This window comes from Lissotriton vulgaris, chromosome 1_1 (genome assembly GCF_964263255.1).
Source record: "Lissotriton vulgaris chromosome 1_1, aLisVul1.2, whole genome shotgun sequence".
Taxonomy (NCBI): Eukaryota; Metazoa; Chordata; class Amphibia; order Caudata; family Salamandridae; genus Lissotriton; species Lissotriton vulgaris.
In genome coordinates, this window is record NC_141685.1 from 1,909,392,142 (window position 1) to 1,909,410,417 (window position 18,276).

At 40.7% G+C, this 18,276-nt stretch overlaps 1 protein-coding gene across 5 annotated transcripts in view; it reads right to left on the reverse strand.

Moving 5' to 3' along the window:
• Window positions 1–18,276, reverse strand: part of ATP2B1 (ATPase plasma membrane Ca2+ transporting 1) — a 428,175-nt gene that overhangs the window by 100,543 nt on the left and 309,356 nt on the right. For all 5 annotated transcript variants that reach the window (XM_086919543.1, XM_086919538.1, XM_086919544.1 and 2 more), the window contains exon 17: window positions 10,038–10,251. In XM_086919543.1, the coding sequence (XP_086775669.1) occupies window positions 10,038–10,251 (214 nt within the window). The remainder of the gene's footprint in view (window positions 1–10,037; window positions 10,252–18,276) is intronic.

Here is an 18,276-nt window from a genome sequence, read left to right on the forward strand (position 1 = left end):
GTCTCCTGCTATTGGTAGGAAAAATGGTGTCGCTATATTTTTTGCAAAATAATTACATTGTCAAATTGAGTAAAACTTTTGATAAGGAAGGTAGATATATATTAATTAAAATTAAAGCCCATGCCTCAATTCTTTTTTTATTAAATGTCTATAGGCCTACGGCTGATAACTCGATGTTTTGGAATAATCTCTCTTCCGAAGTTCTGAAAGTCGGTAATGCTCCTGATTGTTGGAGGTGATTTCAATGTAATTTCTGACCCTTTACTAGATAGAATATCTCTTACTAAGTTTCAAACATCTAAGGTTTATTTTGCTTTCAAATCCTTTCTTAAAATTAACAAATTTGTTGATATTTGGAGATTACAATTCTCTACAGAAAAATATTTTACGTTCTTTTCAAATCCTCATAATTCTCATTCTAGAATTGATTGTTTTTTGGTTTCTAGGCAACTCATTAATTCAATAACAACACATAGCATCGGTACCATTGACATTTCAGATCAAGCTATGATCTCTTTAGTTTTGAATGTGAACTCAACTTATACTAAGCAATCTAGGTGGCGAATGAACACTGGCATAATTTTACAAGACAATAACAAGCTTAAGCTTTTAACTGCTATTAAGGAATATTTTGTTCTCAATCCGGAAGGTTCCACTTCTATGATTAATAGGTGGGATGCTTTCAAAGCGTATATTAGAGGGGTCACGATTTCTATTATGGCTTATGAGAATAAAACCTTTCATGCTCACAGTAAGTCCTTACAGAACCAAATCGCGAAATTTGAACGACTTTATATTACATCCAACAACCCTCAATATAAAATAAAATTACAAAAACTAAGTTATGAATTCAATTCAATCCTTAGTAAAAGAGCTGGTGTTTAAATCTCTAATGCCAGAGCCAAATTTAGTTTTCATGCTAATAGATCCGGAAGAATGTTAGCCAACTATTTATGCATTAAAAAAGATGAATCCCAATTACTTCTATTCATGGTTCTCAAGGTAAAGTTGCTCTCTCGCATAATGACATTGTTCATGAATTTTTTAATTTCTACGCTACATTGTATAATAAACCAGAATCCCAAGATGTTTCTGCAATTGATTCCTTTTTAAAGTCTTGTGACTTACCCAAACTTTCGCAAATTGATAAATATGGTCTTGATTCTCTTATTAATAAAGAGGAAATCCTCTCAGCTATAAAATCCCTTAAAAAGAATAAATCTCCTGGACCTGATGGCATCCCGGCAGAATTTGATAAAGAATTTCAATCCCAACTTTTGCCTTTTTTGCACCAACTTTTTACATTTTTCGGTTCATCAGGTTCTACTTCTGGATCTTTTACAGAAGCCTTAATTATAGTACTTCCTAAACCTGATAAAGACCCTACTCTTGTCTCTAATTATCTCCCCATATCCTTAATTAATCAGGATTGTAAATTATATGCTAAAATACTTGCTACTCGGTTGGGCCCTATGTTAGATTCCATTATACACCCTGATCAATCAGGATTTATGAAGAATAGATACTCTGCTAATAACACAAGATCTTTGTTACATGTTATTGAACAGAGCTCTACTTTATTGATGCCATCAGGTATTTTGTCCCTGGATGCTGAAAAAGCATTTGATAAAATTCACTGGCAATTTTTATTTCATACCTTATCCTCATTTAATTTTGGTGACACTTTTATTCGCATGATTTCAGCTTTATATTTTGCACCCACTGCTCGTTTATCTATTAACGGCCAAATTTCTTCCCAATTTTCACTTTTTAGAGGTACTAGACAAGTTGTCCTTTGTCTCCTCTCATTTTTAATTGGCATTGAACCTTTTCTTATCGCAATAAGGAAATGTGTCAATATTTAAGGAATGACTTAATAATGTTGCGATTAAAACACTTGCTTATGCGGACAATGTACTTTTATTTATCAGTGATCCTGTATTTTCATTTCCCTTTTTAATGGACATTATTACGAAATATTCTAAAATTTCTGGTTATACTTTAAACACTAACAAAACTGCATTTTTTCCCTTAAATGTTTACTGCACTCCTGATATGCTTCCCATTCCAGAAATTATTTGGCAAAAGAACAAGTTAAAATATCTTGGAATTTTATTTGCTTCCTCAATAAAATCTACCTTAAATTTAAATTGTGATTTTTCCTAATTATATTAAAGAGAAAACGTTTAAATGGAAGTCATTGCATCTTTCCCGGTTTGTCGTAGAATGGATTCGATCAAAATGACTATAGGTCCCAATTTTTTTTATACCCTAGCCATGATTCCTACACAATTCCCATTAAAGTTTTATAAAGATATCGATAAATGTTTATCTAAATTTTTATGGAACAAACCTCCTCGTATTAGTTATAAAACATTAAAAGTGCAAAACGGAATGCTGAATTTGGTATTCCAGACTTTTTTCTTTATCACAAAGCATTTATTCTAAAACAAAGTTCATTATGGTTTAATCATTCCTTTGTAGTTAACCCTCCTGCATGGCTTAATTTTGAGAAATCTATTGTAAGTCCATTTCCTTTACCTGCTTTGATACCCATGCATTATACTGCTAAATTGTTTCAAAAATCTGTTATTGTTAAATCTACTAAAATGATATTTAATGATCTTGATTTAATTTTTCTCTCTCCAATGAACAATACAACTGAACTATCGTTATGGTATAGTAATGTTATTAAATTAGATAAAAATGTTAGTTATTGGCACTCTTGGATTAAAGTCTGTATTTTTTATCTCAAAGATGTATATTTTAACAATACTTTTATTCCTTTTGAATTGTTACAAGAACGTTTTGGATTACTTAAATCTGAATATGTTAAATACCAATATTTATGCAATTCCATTTTAGATTCCTTTCCTAATGATATTCCTTATAATACACCTGCTGATTTATCAATTTACATTCAAACTATTTCGTCCTCTTCACATGGTGTTTCTATTCTATATAAAAAATTATCTGACAATTTAGGTAGTAATATAGAGATGATTGCTACTTTTTGGAACAATGAACTCTCACTTGATTTAACTATCGATTCATGGAAAGATATTTGGCTTAGTAGCATTTCTGGTTGGTTACCCGTTTGAATTGATCAAACTATTGCCTACATGTTCTTTAATCATTTTTGGACTCCTTCACGCTTATTCCGTGCTAAACTCATTCCTTCAGAAGACTGTTGGCATTGTAAGCCTCACCCAGGCGCATAACATATGCTTTTTGATTGTCCACTAATTTTCAAATTTTGGTCTGATGTTTGGAATATCATACAAAAGATTGTTAATATCCAAACTGATGTCTCTTACTCAATAATATGTAAATCTACTCTTGTTTCACACCAATTACCTGATTTACAAGGCAAACTTTTTAATTTTTTAGTTTCTGCAGCCTTAAAATCTATCACTTTTTGTTGGAAAGATGCTTCTCTTATCTGTTCATGCTTGGTGGTCGTGGGTTATCTTTTCAAGAAGAGGCTCTCAACTATTGTTAAAGGGGATTAATCATAATCCTTTATCTTATGGATCCTATTGGTTACCAGTTGATACTTATTTATCTTTTTAAGGATTGTGTTAGTTCTGCTAATCTTGATTTTTATTTTACTTTATACTATTAATATGTACTTTTGTAGCTCTTTAGATTGGTTATGCATTACAGACTTATTTGTGTGTCCTTTCCCCCTTCCTTATGTTTGTTGGAATTTATAATATTTTATTACCTATTGTATTTTATGAGATTGCTTATTGTATGAATTCAGTTTTTATGTATTTTTGATTTCTAATTTTTTGTATTGTCTTTGTTGGTGTATCTATGCAAAACCTAATAAAATAGTTTGAACACGAAAAAACCTCAATAGCCGATGCCAGCAGGCTGTATGTGGGTTTGTCCACATAGAAGCCTAGCATGACTCTCAGGTACCTACCTGGCGCTCAGAGAGGCTGTAAGAGGTGAACCCACAGTTAAAGGAAGCAGAGTGAAGCAGTGCCAGATGTACTCTTCTCCTTATCCTAACAGTCCATCAATGCAATGCTCCACTGAGGAAAGGGTGGAGGAGGCTGGTCCGTCCACAATTTACCCGTGCACAGATAACCCATCACAATCAACAAAATAAGAAAATAGAGCTGAGCGCATGCAAACTCAAACTGCATGAGACCCAGTGATAACGTCTTCATAGAATACAAAGTGAAGCAACACAGCCGGTTTAGATCATCAAAAACCATTTATGGAAACTGAGAAAGATGGCAAGCATTTCTGGAACAAAATGCATTTTGATAGCATCGTCATTTAAACAGAGCACACGAACAGTGCAGAAAAAGTATATAGAGTTGATTTTTAAGAAGTGGATTTACCTAAATAGAAAGCTAACACCAAATAGAACCTGCACCTCTGGAGCAGGAGCCTCGGGACACAAAACTTCTGTTAATTTTTCAGTATTCTTACTTCTATCCAGCAAGTAAAGGTTTAGCAAGAAAGCAACGACGTCCAATACATCTGAGGAGGATATTTACCTCACCAAAAGCTCAAAATGTTAAGACTTTACAGCTAATGTCAAACAGGATATTGCATCCATAAATAAAATTCCATCCAAGTCGATATTTTAAAAATATGTATTTGTTTAAAAAAACCTCAATTGAGGATGATCAAAACATTAAAATGCCAGTACATCATTTGCATTGCATGTGGACTTCTCCGAGGGAAGCCGGGAGCACTATACACACGAGCTGGCCGCACCAACTATGGAAACCTTACTTTTGAAATGAAATTTTAGGATCGTAGTCTCGTCTATCGCAACAGGTACCACAGACCCTAGCCTTTATAAGTTTCACTCTCGCATTTGAGAGACAACCTTTGAACTTGAGACATTATCCGCTGCACCTAGGATATTTTTGAAGCTTGTGATGTCCTAATTCCCCAGTACACCAAGGGGATTTGAACCGGTCTTGAATTGAACAATCACAAATGAAACAGTTACAGTTGAAGCCTTGAGTCGTCTACACGACGAAACACTTGTCGGCTGTCTGCATCTACGCTCCAACTACTTGTCAACGAATCAAGAACTAACTAAACTTTGTATTTACATGTGGACTAAATTATTCTGTCCACTTTATTTTCCTTGTATTATTGAAATTGAAATTAAACTGACAACAGTCAGTTTTAAATTACCTTGGTGCTGTGCTCTGAATTGTAATTTTGATTATGTAAGTATATGGAAAAGTTATTTTCCCTACACAGAGTAACACTGCTTTGGTGGCACAGTGCTTTCATGGATTCAGAAAAGGGGGTGGGGCTTTCATTGAGCACGCTTTTACATTGGCTATCTAATAATTGCAAACACAATGGAAGTGCGGACTATTTATTTGTTACCACTGCCATCTGTTTCTAGTGCAACATCATTTGCATTTATATGTTTACTGCTTTTGCAGAAATGCATGATGACCCGCGTGCGTGTCCTGGTGCTGGGAGGAGCCGGGTTTCACTCTATTAACTAAAGATAAGATGATTAATGTGACTTTCGATAGCGAGAGCATAGGGACAGTTCTGAGCACTTTAAGGAGGGCCCTGCTCAGAGCGGGCAGAGTGAAAAGTCCGCCTGAAGAAGATTAGAGGTAGATAAGACATGCTGTTTCCTCAACACGAGAGGGCCAATGTTCTTCGCAGCTCTGCCACAAATACCAACAGCCCTCTTGGTAAGTGGAAGCCAGTGCAGCCTGGTAACATTAGAAACTGGTGCTCTGTGGGGAAACCAAGGAAGAACCCGCAGCCTTTAAACCAACGTGCAAGCTGTGTACCCCGTAGGCAGGCAGATCTCAATACAACGCATTACAACACTACAGGTGGGAGGGACCCACTGATGGTTAGAATGAAGGCCAAATGATAGAAGAAAAAGGGAGCAAAGCTAGGAACATCTCAAGGATTTCCAAACAGAAGAAGCTGGTACCAATATTAAGCCACAGAAGCCTAGAACGAGACTGGTGGAACTAAACTGAACCCCTACACTGAGGGCAGCTGTAGAAGGAGTTGGCGATTTTGGTTTATCCAATTCAGCTTAGGATGGATTTCCTTCATCAGCTGGCCATCACTAAGGGTTCCCCTCTTAGAATTGTTTTTCTAGAAAAAGCTGTGTTTGCGTCTAGCTTCAGAAAGGAGGAGCCTTGAGGAATGACAGAAGTCAGCGGCTGGAAGGAGGAATGGACAGAGTGATAGGGAGTGAAACCAGAAGACAAAAGCTAAACAGAATGAGGTCAACCAAGGGAAGAGTGAAGGGGGGGGGGGATATGAAAAGAGTGGGACAGTACTGAATGCCGCTGGGTGGGCCAAAAGAATCAAAGCTGCTGTTCCCTCCAAGTCATTACACATCTAATCTTACCCAGAACTGCACCAAGTGCAACGCCCAGTCTAGATAGTTGCTAAATACCGTACACATAAATATATTACCCAGTCTGATGAGGGTTGAGGAGATAGTTTTCATGTACAAATTAGGAAATTTGGTGATTCACCTCTTTCATGCAGTGAAGGGGAAATGAGGGGGGCTGATGGTAGCTGCTTCAGTGAAATAACAAGAGTTTGTTTCTAAGAAGTGGGATTGTGGCAGTATCCAGGAGGCACATTGTAGCCGGTGCAACCTGACGTCTGATAACACATTTGGGCAGATAATAGTCCATCTGAGAGCTTGAGTCATTCGATCACAGGTGATGAGCATGGAATCAGGGGTAAAAGCATTCAAGGTGACAATCACTGTGTCCAAAGAACTCTACCCAGAGTGTGCATCTTTCCCAATCGAGCAGCTAAGCTAAAAGAATAAATGAGATGGGCATCACCCAGGCCGAGGCCTTCCCAGCTTCCAAAGCACTAATGACTGGATAGGCCTAGAAAACTGGCCCAAGTAAGCAGATGTGAGTCTAGTTAGATCCATCTCCTACAGATATCCGTCAGATCCCTGGGACATTCTTCACTGATAAGCTTAGTATTGCCCTTAAGTCTCATCATGAATCCGTTCTACCTGCGCCATCACACATTTGCCCCTAAATTTTAAGGGCAAATATTAATATTCAAGACCTTCCATTCTCATATATTTCAGTCATTTTCTAACGATCTTTAGTCTCCTCTTTAATCTATGCCACAAAGATGCTCATTGGTTTGTAAATAGGAAGTCACCATAGGCAAACGACTAAATTGGAAGCCAGAGATGGATTTATTGGTGGTAAAGAATAACCAACTAGCGGGGGTCCTCCTAAAAGAACAATGTCTATCACTAACCAAACCAGTCACTCTGGTCATGGCTATTTATCAAGGGAAGGTCAAGTCTCGATTATCTATGGAGCTGAACTCTGGGGATTCAAAAATGTATCACATTTATTTCAAGCACAGATTAAGTTTTTAAGGGCATTGTCTGGTCTCCCGCAGTCCACTCCATTAAGGCCGCTATTGATGGATCTGGGGTGTACTTCTTTTGAAGAGGCAGCGGGTTTTAGACCACTTGCCTATTGGTGACTGCTTTGGACTACCCCGGAGTTGGCTCCTTACGCACAGGCACTTAAGCAGATCAGAGAAGCCGATAAATCCAACAAAATTCCATGGTTACATAAGATTAAGTTTACGCTATCGGACATGGGCCTTAACCACCTATGGCTGGACCCTGAAGGGAATTATTTCCCCTCGAAATTGGAGTTCAAAGCCCTATACAGGGAGTTGGTTTGGCAGAAGTCCTTTTCCCAGGTGAATGGAGATTCCTTAACAGGCCTCTTTATGGATCATAAAATGGAATATAGATTGGAGGCCTATTGGAACACCATCACCAGGTTTGGGGACAGGAAGCTCTACCACCAATTTAGAGCGGGAAGCCTCCCTATAAAATCGTTCACCAAAAACTGGGGGACTGACTCAGATTTATATTGCCATACTTGCCATATGTGGAAGAGACCTTGCTGCACATCCTCTTTGTTTGCCCTGCGTATAAGGCACCTCGCAGATAATGGCTTAAGCCAGCATGTGCACAAATGGGAACAAGATCCTCTCAACTGGCATTGCGTATTCTGAAGTCTGACACCAGCAAAGTCATAGTTGTTGCTGTGGCACAATATCTGAGCTGGACTTGGGCCATAAGAAGGATTAGGATGCAGGGCATTATGTAACCATATATGTATTTTAATACTTTTTTTGCCATCTTGTAACAGGTGTTTGAGCTCTGGTGTCTTTCTCCAACTTAAATATGTTAATATATGCCTATATTCTCGTGACTAATTTTGCCACATCTTATAGTATGATTTTATTTATTTTTGATGATGAAAGTCCCCCTACATGTATTTGGAACTGGACATGTACATGGATTTTAAGGAGTTCCAACTTTTGATATTTTTCTATGTTTTATGAAGACAAATTTGGTTTTAATGCTGTTTTTTACATGTGTCTTAGGATTGTTCATAATCTAATAAAGACTAACTGACTGTGACAGACTGTAAATAGAAAGTCTTCTAGGTGCAAATGTCTGAGAGCCGCAGCAAGTTCAACTTGTTAGTGCCCAAGCAGCTGCAATTCCTGCTCTAGCTATCCCGAATGCTTAATACAAGAAGTTCTAAGATTAGGTCAGTCTCCTGGATAATTTAGTTATGTGCCAACTACACAACACAGGGAGAAGCCATCCTTTTATTTATCATAAAACAATTTAGAATTTAATTTCCTATCAATTTCCAAAGACCCTATTGGTCAGCAAGATGTAGTTATATTTAAAAATAAATACACAGACATCTTGCAATAAACTAGATGGTCCTGAGATGCTGCAGCATGATCTAGGCGGATTCATTTCTGTGCCCTGTCCAAAACTAAAACCCATTCCAACAAACTGTAGATAGGAGAAATGAATATTTGACATAAGGTATAAGTAATAATCTGAAAGAGGAAACGATAAACCAACTATACTAGAGCACCAGTAATAGTGTAATTTGCAAACCTGTGGCCCTCTCTTGAACCCTACTATTGAATGTTCTTGTTTACGGAGCCTTTGAGGGTATCAAACAAATATTACAATACTACATATCATACCATGCCCATACCATCCAGGCAGCAATTGCCTTAAAATGAGGATTCGCAGGGTGGCAACCCTTCAATGGATCCTCTACGTTCTAATGCATGCTACAGCCTGTTTACTGGCCAGAACTTGCAAGTCTCAACACACATGGACCTCTGTGGTGTTGGATAACCTTTACATACTGAATTCTTTTCAGTTTTACTCATTGAGTTACGTATGTACAATTCTACCAGCGCATACACCTGTGGTCTACATCGCTCTTGAAAACGTGTCAATAAATAAAATCTGTTTGTAGGGCTGGAGCCAAAAATACTGTGGAGCTCAGACTGGTTACTCATCAAAAATGCAGCTCATAATTAAAGGAATAGTTAGTTGGGAAACTGGAAAATAATATTCGGCTCCACTTTGTGGTGTCAGATAGCAGCCTCATTAAGGAGCTGGTTAGGCCTGCTTTTATATCTAAACAGATGCTATCATACAAACGTGTACACACCAACAATCAAGGGGTCTGTAGCAAAGAACCCCAGATGACCTTCCCTTAAGACGGTCCTGATGCTTTATCAAGAGATTGTGACGGAGTAAAAAACACCCCTTTCCATTCTGCATGTTTCAATTTTGAGCATCTTTACAGCATGTTTCCAATAGTCCCCAAGACAATATCCAATGTGTACTAACTGGAAAATAATCACGACTTAATTGCTATACTGAATGCAATAATGGGCAAAATCTCACCAAACACTAATATTTTTGAATGATAAAACTATCTTCATTATTATGATATTAGGAGTGAACAAGTATTCTTGCCGGCTCCAGAATAAGCATAAAATAAGATCCACCTTCCTCCATCCCAAAGGAGCAAAGAGCGTCTTAATTTCCCCAAACAATTTTTTTTAACACAATTTAAATGACATTGTAACTTTCCATGAGGTCAAAAATAGTACATTTTCCGGTAGCAATAGAGTTTAAGAGTGGTCTACGTGTTAAGTGTATAAACATTACTTACCAGCAAACAAAAGCGTAAAAACTACAATTAGTTGGTAGACGGCATGTCCCAATATATTTTTCATCATTGTTCGAGAGATGAGAGGCTTATTTCTACCATACGGCCTTCGGAGCAAGAGAGATTCTGTAGGAGGTTCAGTGGCCAAAGCAAGAGATGCTAAAGTGTCCATTATGAGATTCACCCAAAGCATCTGCACGGCTTTCAGTGGAGAGTCCTGAAAGAAGAAATTACTTTTAAAAGAGGACAACCAGAACAGAGCATGCTAACATACCTAGAAATGACAGGGAAAGAAAAGTCATGTTATGGAGAGCAATTCGAGCAGCTTGACAGCTTCAACATTAGTAGTTCAAACTTCTCGTAGGAGATTGTGGCCCTCCCAATTGACCCCATGCACAGAGCATTGAAAAAACAAGAGGAACCCTATTAATATATACAGGGCTTTAAGTGGTATGAACAAAACTGGGGGTCTCAAAGGGGCATGGCCAATGTAATTAAGGGCATGGCTTAAAAACACACAAGCTAAAAATCTGTGCGTAGCACAGTGTACTGCCCAACTTTTATTTTGCTGTTTCTGTCATTGCATCTAGATATATATGCTACAACAAGTAACATTATACCTACAATATGTTAGGGCTGCTGGCTTTGTTAATCGTTGTTAGTTGCATAAGATAAATAAGCAGCAACTATGGCTTGCATATAATATTGAAAAAGCTTCCACTTACAGCCCTGGTGACAGCACAACATTGTTGCTGCTCCTGAGTTTCAAAAAGAGAAGGGAAATCCAAAGAGACAATGACTTCATGCCGTAAATTCGCCACCAGTGAGAAGTGAGCATGCGCACATCTATGTGCCTGCTGTCACTGCAGTCCAGAAAAAAACAGACCGCCTGTGCCAGGGCACAAAACAAAGCGCGACAGAGGCCTGTTTCGAGGCCACCTTTAAAAAAAAAAAAATGGCGGCGCTCAGCACCGGTGAGACACGGCCCACTTAAAGCCCTGAATACATATAACTTGACACCGTGAAGAGGTTTGCTGAAAGAAATGAAACAAGAATATCGAAGTAGGAAATCTGCCTTTTCTGCACGGACACCCCCAGACGTTTCACCTTTTCCTGGACCCTATTTTAGTCTTGGTTTTTAAACTTTGCACAATGTGGCACTGCAGTCAGGTGCCCAGTGTATGTGCTCTGATCCCTAAAACATGGAGAAATTGGCAAAACCCAGATTGACGTATTTAACCTTTCAATACGGTCGTAGTACGTGTGCAGAAATACACCAGTGACATAAAAAGTACATTTCTACCTGTGGACTACAGAACTTATTGTGCCACCCAATAGTATGACAAAAGGAAACATCGCTTCAGTTCTACAACTGTAGCCTGGTTGCTGCATTGTAAAACCAGTGATGCAACCTGTTTAAATAACCCTTTTTGGCAGGTAACAATCTCCCTTTTCAAATATTAGTAAGTCACCCCATGTAAGCCTTGTAGCTGGTAAGGTGCATGGTATTGAAAGTGAACATGTAGGAAACTAGTATTGCAATGTCCCTCCTGTGACAAGGCCCTACAAACTATTTCCATTGTGGTAGGCCTAGCAGTCCTATGTAGAAACCTGAGTGTAGATTAAAATACTAATGCTGTCTCTCTAGAATGAGCCCAGCTAGAACAATAATTAAAACATTCCTAATTATTAAAAATCCAATACAATGGTGAAGCAGATTTTTAATAAATATTAAGGAAACTTCATTTGCCTTTTACCTGTCTGAACTGTCAGAAGGCTAATTAGCATAATCCTCTTCCAGCATTCAACCTGTGCTCAGTCTTGAATAGGTATGAACAAGGTTTGAAATGCAAACCAGGAGCAAACAATAGGCTGACCTGAAAAGGCAGAGATAACTAGTTTTAACTGCACAGATTTTCAGAGTGGGGGCTGAGGGCAACTGTGACACCACACTATCAAGACCTACTTGATAGGTCTATTGAGACATGTGTAAACCTTGGGGTGCTCTTGAAAGGAAGAAAACAGGATGCAAAGACAGCTCTTATGTATTCCCTATCTAGTTGCTGAAGGGGCCTGCTTTCATACTACCAGACGTCTGTCCTAGTTAGCTGTGATTATAGCGCCTAATTGAAATTGGATTTTAGTGTTGGATATGGGAGTACACGCCTCACACGCACAACTCCCCGTCTGAGTCCACGTTTGGTGGGGCCAAAGACTTTCGCCATCTTTAAAACACCCGGACACATGGCATTTTGTGTCTCTTTGCAATAGGGAGAACAGGGACTACTGAAAAACTGGTTAGGGTTGGCCCTTGGAACTTTTACACAATTGGTGCCCAGGAGTCAATCCCACCCACTAGCTAGTGCCAGGCATAAACACCTCATCCCCAGGCACCCTCTTCAGAACACTTTCTGAACCAGCTGGAGATCATAGGACTGGACATCTTTTTGTGACCAAAGAGGACCGCTGATGGACTGTACCTGCTCCCTCTTGCACCCAGGACAAATAAGTGGACTCCAAGGGTCAGCTGGCTTGCCTCTTATGTGGCTTCATGAAACAACAAGCTGCAAGAGGCAGTCTCCTTGATATACTCAGCTTACCAGTGGCAACTATTTTAACTGAATCCTGTTGTTGTCTTCAGCCCGACAACCTGTGAGTCGCTAAGAGAGTCCTCTGAGGTCCTGGGGGGCTTTAGAAATGTACTTCGGTGATTCATTTGGAATTAAAAGACCAAGTCAGAAGGTAAAATGTTTGACCAGGATGAACTCGCTTGTTGTATCCAACTCTCACTCAAATGCAGTCAACTGGAAATTGCACCTAGGTGTTGGTGTTTCGAGACCATAGACTATCATTGGCACCGAGCGCTTTCTGGCCCTATTCCTACTAAAAACAAATGTTATCAATTCATATCTGTTTCCTCTTATTGGATTTTTGTCATCATTGTATTACATTTTACCCTATTTTTCTATTCAGTTTAGGTTTTTTATTGATTGGCATTTGACTTTATTATTGTTTCGGTACTGCATAAATACTTTACTAATTGCTTTAAATTCTGCCTGTCTACTATGTGCCACAGCTACCAACGGGCTGGGCTCAGGTTAATTTGACGGCATAAAGGGTTCAGCCTGACAAGGGCTATGATTATTCCATGACAGGGTAATCATCCACCACAATTACTCATCCAATTTCTCACGATAGACATCTAAACTAATCTCTAAAATCTTTGCACAATCAGCCTGTAAACACAGAAAGTTAGTACATGGCAAGCCCCACTTTAAGTTTGTTCCAGGTTTTGCTACCATTATTCTACTTTGCCTTTCTGGCAGTTGAGCACTATTGTTATAGGTCCTTTTTTAATTAAAAGCTGTAGTTCCTCAAAGATGAAGTGTATGGTGGCATTCGAGGTAGTATTATTATTATTGCTATAAATCTTTGACGGTCAATTAACACCATATCAATTTTAAATAAAAGCAGATTCATCAAATCGAAAATTAAAAGAAAAATGTTAAAACAATATAAAATACTTTGAAACTCAACCTAATTTGAAGATGTCTGCATTTAGGCATTTGTTATAAGCTTAGGCATTTATTATAAGCACACACGTTTATTATAAAATTGTCTCATTAGCCTGCTAAAAATGCAAAATCTGCTAAAGTGCACGTAGTCGTATGTTAACATTTATTGAACAAGTTAGAGGATAAGTCTTCATAGACTTTACCAAACCACCTAAGAGACTATCATCATTGGGTAATGATGGAGAGCACCCACTGATCCAAGGCTGTAAAATGCCAGTAAGCTTAGTCTTCGTTTTCAGTGTTGGCAACTGCAGTTTTAACACCTCTGCTCCAGTGTCCACTGGTTCCACGAGGTTATACTTGCCACCGAGGCAAGTACAAGAACGACAGTCTTTCTGAAACAGGTGTTGGATGGTTGAGGAGAGGACCAGTAGGCCATTGTCATTGGTTGGTGGCAGAGGTGCCTCTACTTTGGCCACCTCACAGCTCTACCGACACCTCTCCCATGTCCACCTCTGTGGAAGCTGGAATTGTGATCTGTTGGACTTGGCCCTTCTGGCAAGTTCACCCCTGAACTTTTTGCCTAGTGATTTCTGGTCTTTGCGCACTTTGACACTGTGGCGCAGTGTAAAGTGCGTGCTCTCCCTGAGTGCGTGTATGAGATTGGCCTGCTCTCCCATAGGAATGCATGGGGAATGTCTGTGTCCCTGGTAGTTCCTGATGCGTGAGGCGTGCATGGTCAAGTTTGGTATGTGCGAACTCGTGAGAGTGAATGCTTCGCAACGATGTATGTGGCAAGAGTGTGTCTTGTGCGGAAGCGCCACTTCTAGACATGGCTGTGTATGTGCTGTGAAGGTGCTGGCGTGTGATTGGCTGGAGCTGGCTGGGATGCCAGGCTCCAGGAAGTCTGTGTGGGTCTGCCCCGGTGGTGAATGGAGAGATTAGCATGCTGATGTGAGGGAGGGGCTGCGCCTGTGTCCTGAATGAGGCTGGGTTTCCCCCAAACAATGCTGGCTCCGCCCCCTGTGGTGAGACTGATGACCCTAGCCTGCCTGATGAATGAAAGGGGTGGTTGAGCCATCAACAGTGCTCACAGACCAGCTGCGACTGGTTCTGCCCCCACACTGCACCTACAGACAAAAGAGAAAGGTGTATAAAAGAGGGGCTGTGACCCCATGAAAATGTTCTTGTTTTTGACTTGGATCTGCCAGGGGCATGCTGCTGCTTGGGCCCGGGGGAAGGCTTGCCCCCCCCCTGGGCCCTGCCCAGCCCCTGGCTTGCTGATGGACCTTTTGCTGGGACTTGTCTGATCTCCCTTGGGCCCCTGGGGCCTCGCTGAAGAGTGCCTCGCTCATTCCCCTCGGCAGCTCGTGCACGGCAGCCCGTCCAAGCCTCGAGCAGCGCCGCTCTACCCTGAGCCGCGCCGCTTCGCTGGGGCGCCTGCATCCTGTCTTCCCCTCCTCTTCTGAGCCGCACACATTGGTCGCCCCAGAGAAACGCTTGTACCTTGCCGGTGGCCCGCTCAAGCCTCGAGCCGCACCACTCTCGCCTGAGTCGTGCCGCTTCGCTGGGCCGCCCGCTCAAGTTTACTAAGGAGGTCACTCGCATTATCCCTGCAACTAGGTCGGGAGGTACTGTCCATTAGGCTCTATGTTTAAGTTCTAGGCCTACAAGTATTGTATTCTAAGTTCTAAAAGTGCTGATTCCTGACAGTGGTCCAGGTGGCCCTGTCTTGTAAATATCCCCTGTAAATTCTGCCCGTGCCCCTGGCACAATGTAAAGTGTGTGTTTTATCTAATGTGTTTTGGTGTAATACAAAGGCTATTTTCATATATAACCTTGTGTGGAGTTTCCTTTGTGGTGGGCCTTGGGTGTTGTTGCTGGGGTGCGTGCGCAAATACTTAACTCATATCGCCTCCAAGTTTATCCTTGCTGCTCGCGCCACGTTACCTAGAGGGCGAGTAGGGGTTATCTTGGCGTGTAACTCTCTTGCCCTGACTTAGGAGTGGTGGTCTCTGACTGACTTTGGCGAAAGCCCTGGCCAGCCAGGGATCCCATTTCTAACATGATCTATGCCAGATGCAGTTTTGTATATATGGGAATTCTGGCCTCTTAAAACCTGGTTTAGGTAGTTGATAAGATATCCATTGCTGTGCCTGGGTCTGCGTCGAATATCTTTGAGCATCTCAACTACTTAAAAGCCTGAACAGATGCTCCGGGTCAAATGGCAAATAAGCGCAGTTGTACCTCTGGATGAAACTCAGATACCCTCAACTAGACATGGCATCTGACCAAGACAGTGCTTCTGATTGGCCACGAGACAGTGCCCACTGCATTTAACATGCATCAACTTTGTGTGTTAAAACTAATAATGCCCTCTGCAACAATTTTGCTAGCTCTTTTCCTTTATGCATTAGGGAGATGAATCTACAAATCATCCCAACGGCGTTCAAGTTACTCCTTTGTGTGGCAGCTCCCATAGCAGTGTTACCTGAAATATCTATTTTCATACTTTCTTTGTCAGGAGGAGGTCCATCTCCAATGGCCTGTCTAAGTGCTCCTTTACATGCAGTGTTAACGTTCAGAGAGTCTGCCAGACAAGAATTGGGCCCTGCAGTGCAGGCTTCAATTTCTTTTTGTACCCGGACGGTGAAAACCAGAGCCTTAAGAGGTTCCTTAAACTTGTCTTTGGAAAATATTAAGATGGTTTTAAGCATGGGAAGGAACTGGACTACAAGCTCCGTTTTAGAAAGGGTTTCGAATAGGAAGTCACCCTCTCCCAAACGCAGGACCACTTCATGATGAACTGCTGCTAAGGCAATGACGAAGAGTGTCATCTGGTGGTGAAAGGAGACATTTATGCATTATACCTCCAAGGAAACTTCATCCTTAGGACCCATTCTGTAATCCTGCCATGCTTCTTCCTGGTAACTGAGGTCATCATTGCTGGCAATGTGTCAGGTTTTGGATCTTTGTCAGAATCTGCTTAAACCTTTAGTCACAAATGTGGAAAGTAATAACCACAGTTTGGGACTTTATTTTTAAAATTGAACAAGCCTTTAAATCTTCTGCTATTTCCTCCTCAAACGTCAGTTTCCTTTTCTCTGTGAAACCACAAGTTTAATAAGTGAGTTGTACTATGATATGCCGACTTTGGGAATCAAGGAATATTATGTGGTACATGTTATCAGTATGTTACCTGCCTTATATAGGAAGTGTGAGGGACACGGAGGGTGTGATCAACTTGAAAACCTGTCTTAGTCAAAGGAGTCTACATCCGCTCTGCCTCATAGCCGGGCTACTTGGTGCAAGGTGCCAAACAGTGTTGACCGTTATGTGTATTGCCCACACTGAATGATAATTTTAGGTGGTTTCTTGTACATGTCATAGGGCTCTCACTGCCATTCTTTGGCTGGAAATCCAGACCCCGAGGAAGGATCCTTAATGAATGTAGGTGCAGTCTCTGGAATGCCCTGCTTGGTGTGCGTGGAAACCAGAGGTGGTGTCTTGGTCTTTGCTGTGGGTTTCGAGGAGCGACTGGGAGATCGTTCTCCCGGATCTGTGTATTCGAAGGGGATATAAGCAGCAATCTGCTCCTGTATGACTTCCGTGCAAAGTGATCGGCACCCGATATCTTGATCGGAGTCAACTTTTTTAAAGCCTTCACCACTGTTGCTGACAGACTTGGGACAGTCATAGCACTGCATTTCAGTGTAATGTGCTTACATTTAGTAACTTTAGTTTCTGACAGTTGCCTCGGATCCAACAGCGTTACAGGCCGAATACCTCTTTATTGTGATTCCTCTGTAAGCGGAGGTTACCAAACCATGTTGGTCCGACCACAGGAATCTATGATTACAAGATGGGCCCAAAAAAGAGTGTGTTCTTCGTGCCCTCAAACCAGTCAGTCTCAAATGACCCCCCATTGTTTTGATGCTTAAGAGGTTGACGATTGTGAGATGAATTGTCAATTCTGCCCTTAAGCCATCAACCGTCGTCCTGAGCAACAGCTTGAACTTCTGTACTTTTAGGTCTTTTTTTCCAACAATGCCCCAGTCCACCGGTGATGAAGTGCAATCTAGAAGAATGGAGCATTTGAGGACACTTCTGAAGCAGATGTTGGAAAAAACAATCTGAGGCCAAGTATGGGTCCCAGTGAATTTTGGGTTTCAAGGGAAGATATCACATATCACCTTGATACCAAACTTCCTGGAATGTAAATTCTAGATGGCATAAATTTGCAAAAGATGTGATCTACTGATACAAATGTTGCATACATATTACACATTCACTGAAAAAAATGTTTGATTAGCAATACACACAACATGACCCCGCCACCCATGTGCTTTCCTTGATAGCTCATCTATTACCGAGCCGTTGGTAATTTGGTATTTTTTGCATGGCGGGTGGGAAAGGGTATGGTGCGGGTTTTGTGTATTGGTAAGCATAACTGGTGAATTTCAGTAGTATAACTTGTTTGAGCCGAACCATTACTCACGTTTAAATGTTGGGATTTTCTGAGTGAATTAAAATGTTTAGCTTGCCCTTATTGTCCAATCGCTGTTTTTTTACTGTGCCTGGCTTACAGTCAGGCCATGTGGGCAACCTCCTGCCATTATAAAAAAAAGCCTGATGCTTAGTGCTTTGCATACCCTTTTCTCTTTCTCTCTCTGAAACTCATGAGTCAGAAGCGATGGGACAGTCGGGCTCATAGTATCAGTTACATT